Genomic DNA, 2,500 nt, shown 5'->3' on the forward strand with positions numbered 1-2,500 from the left:
CATCGTCTGTGTGTGTGTGGAATATAAATAACATATACACAGGATATAGACCCACACAGAGGAAGAATATAGAATATCTACCTATGTTCTTCTTTTGCCCTCCCACTCTCTATTTTTTTCTTCTGCGCTCTCTCTCTCTCTCTCTCTCTCTCTCTCTCTCTCTCTCTCTCTCTCTCTCTCTCTCTATCTCTCTCTTTCTCTGTCTCTCTCTCTCTGTCTCTCTCTTTCTCTTTCTCTCTCTATCTATCTATCTATCTATCTCCCTCTCGGTTAACTCCTTTAGTCTACGCCTCTGTCTCTCCTTTTCTTTTAACCCGACTTCTTTTCACCTACTTATCCATCTATCTATCCCAACTTATACAATTTATATAACATTCCGTTCGACACATAAACATAAAACTGAATTAAAAAGTAACACCCAATTGCAACGCAAGAAGAATCCAAATCTGTCTCTCTCTGCGGTGAGGTTACTGACCTGAGTTCCAGTCTGTGGAAGCCACTCCTTCTTGGCCTTGAACGCCCGCGATGTTCGCCCTGACTAACAAAAACGCTCCGGATTTACAGGGATCGCAATCTGTCCACGCGAAAGAATCTTTCTCTCTCCCTTCTTGGTATTTGAGGCTGACATTTAATCAGTCTGTGCATATGAGTTTCTCCTGAGAATGGTGTGTTGGGTGATTAAAGTGTTGTAATTACATTTTCTTTAGCGGGAAGATGGAAATAGAAAACGAGCGAGCCAAAGAGGGTGGGAAGACAGAACAGCACTGTGAAGCTGTCTTGAGAGCCGTGTAGTTTGACCAGATCGGCTTTCGCTGTGGTCAGAGTTTTTTATATATACCTTTTTTTACAGGTTGTTGTCGACCGGCAAGATGAGAGGGTCAAAGACCTACTCAGCAGCCTGCCTTCTGGCATGCATCATCCTTCTCATCCCGACGGCTTCAGCCTTTTTCTCGTAAGTGTTTTTAATCATATATATATTTTTACTACTTTTCTAGGAGGGAATGAAACCTTGGTACTTATTGTATGTTGTTGATTTAATTGAAAATGGTTGTTAATGAAATGCGATGAAATATGAGTTAATGCCGAAAACTTCCCAGCCAATAGGTAAATATTATGTATTCCATCCCTGGCGTCATCAAAAGAGGACAATGATGAGAAAAAAGATTATTTTTCTTTGCTAAACATTTTGTGTCCTCTAACGGTTAGCGCCTTTCTCCCACCAGGCTGCCCTCCCCCTGGGGTTACAGGTGCGTGAACGGCACTTGCGTCAAGGAGGAGAACACGGGCGTGTCGGGGACTCGGACGCTCAGCTTTTGCAAGCTGACCTGTGGCGACGCGGGAGTGTTGTGGCCGCGCCCTACGAAGACCATAATCGGTAATACTGTAGTCGAGTTCCTTCCGTCCAACGTGACAAAGAAGACAACATGCCAGCAGGGCGTGTGTCCACTACTCGACCAGGCCATCGAAATCTTCAAAGACAACCTTCAGCGCAACCATCCTGAGTACAGTGGAGGTTCCGCCCCGTGGGAGGGCCCTTGGGATCCGACCACCGTTGCGCACACGCTCCACCTGGACATCACCGTGGAGGGCGGCGAGACCCGCCTTGGCCTTAACACCGACGAGTCCTACAACCTGAGGGTGTCCACCAGCGGCTCCATCTCTACTGCCCAAATCATCGCGCCGTCCTACTTCGGCGCCCGCCACGCCCTTGAGACACTCTCGCAGCTGACAGAGTATGAGGAGAACAGAGACACGCTCATGCTCGTCAGTGACGCCACTGTGGAGGACTCGCCGGCGTTTAAGTACCGCGGGATCCTCCTGGACACCTCCAGGAACTTCTTCAGCGTGAAGAGCATCGAGCGGACGCTGGACGCCATGGCGGCCAACAAGCTCAACACCTTCCACTGGCACATCACCGACTCCCACTCTTTCCCCCTCTACCTAGAAACTCTCCCCAACATGGCCTTCTACGGCGCCTACAGTTCTCGGCAAGTCTACTACCCGGCGGACGTCCGCCACCTGGTGGAGTACGGCAGAATCCGGGGCATCCGCGTCCTGCCGGAGTTCGACGCCCCCGCCCACGTCGGCAACGGATTCCAGTGGGGAGAAAAACAAGGACTGGGCAAGCTTGCCGTCTGTGTTAACAGGGTAAGGTTCTATTGACGATCCTCCTCCTAGATCAATGCTGAAAAGATGACAAATGTTAACGTTCAGTCCGCACACCATATACCATGCTGACTTTATTTTGTCTTCCAGGAGCCTTGGCAGTCGTACTGCGTGGAGCCTCCTTGCGGACAGCTCAACCTGGCCAACCCCAAGATGTACAACGTCCTCGGCCAGATCTACAATGAGATGGTGGAACTCTTCAGCCCGATCGACCTCTTCCACTACGGAGGGGATGAGGTAGAGTTGTATTCAGATTATCACTCACAATAAGGTGCAAAGTCGCTGTAATATTGTCTTGCTTAATATTTGTAGATTAGTGCGAAGCTCAACGCCA

At 49.2% G+C, this 2,500-nt stretch overlaps 1 protein-coding gene across 1 annotated transcript in view; it reads left to right on the forward strand.

Annotated features, from left to right (window-relative positions):
• Window positions 1-2,500, forward strand: part of LOC122260301 (chitooligosaccharidolytic beta-N-acetylglucosaminidase) — a 12,063-nt gene that overhangs the window by 8,089 nt on the left and 1,474 nt on the right. Inside the window, exons 2-4 of the mRNA XM_043027508.2 lie at window positions 851-952; window positions 1,224-2,148; window positions 2,257-2,403. Of these exons, the coding sequence (XP_042883442.2) occupies window positions 870-952; window positions 1,224-2,148; window positions 2,257-2,403 (1,155 nt within the window). The 5' untranslated portion in view covers window positions 851-869. The remainder of the gene's footprint in view (window positions 1-850; window positions 953-1,223; window positions 2,149-2,256; window positions 2,404-2,500) is intronic.

The sequence above is a fragment of the Penaeus japonicus genome, unplaced genomic scaffold (assembly GCF_977035675.1).
Source record: "Penaeus japonicus unplaced genomic scaffold, GWHDUDI00000001_assembly GWHDUDI00000004, whole genome shotgun sequence".
Taxonomy (NCBI): domain Eukaryota; kingdom Metazoa; phylum Arthropoda; class Malacostraca; order Decapoda; family Penaeidae; genus Penaeus; species Penaeus japonicus.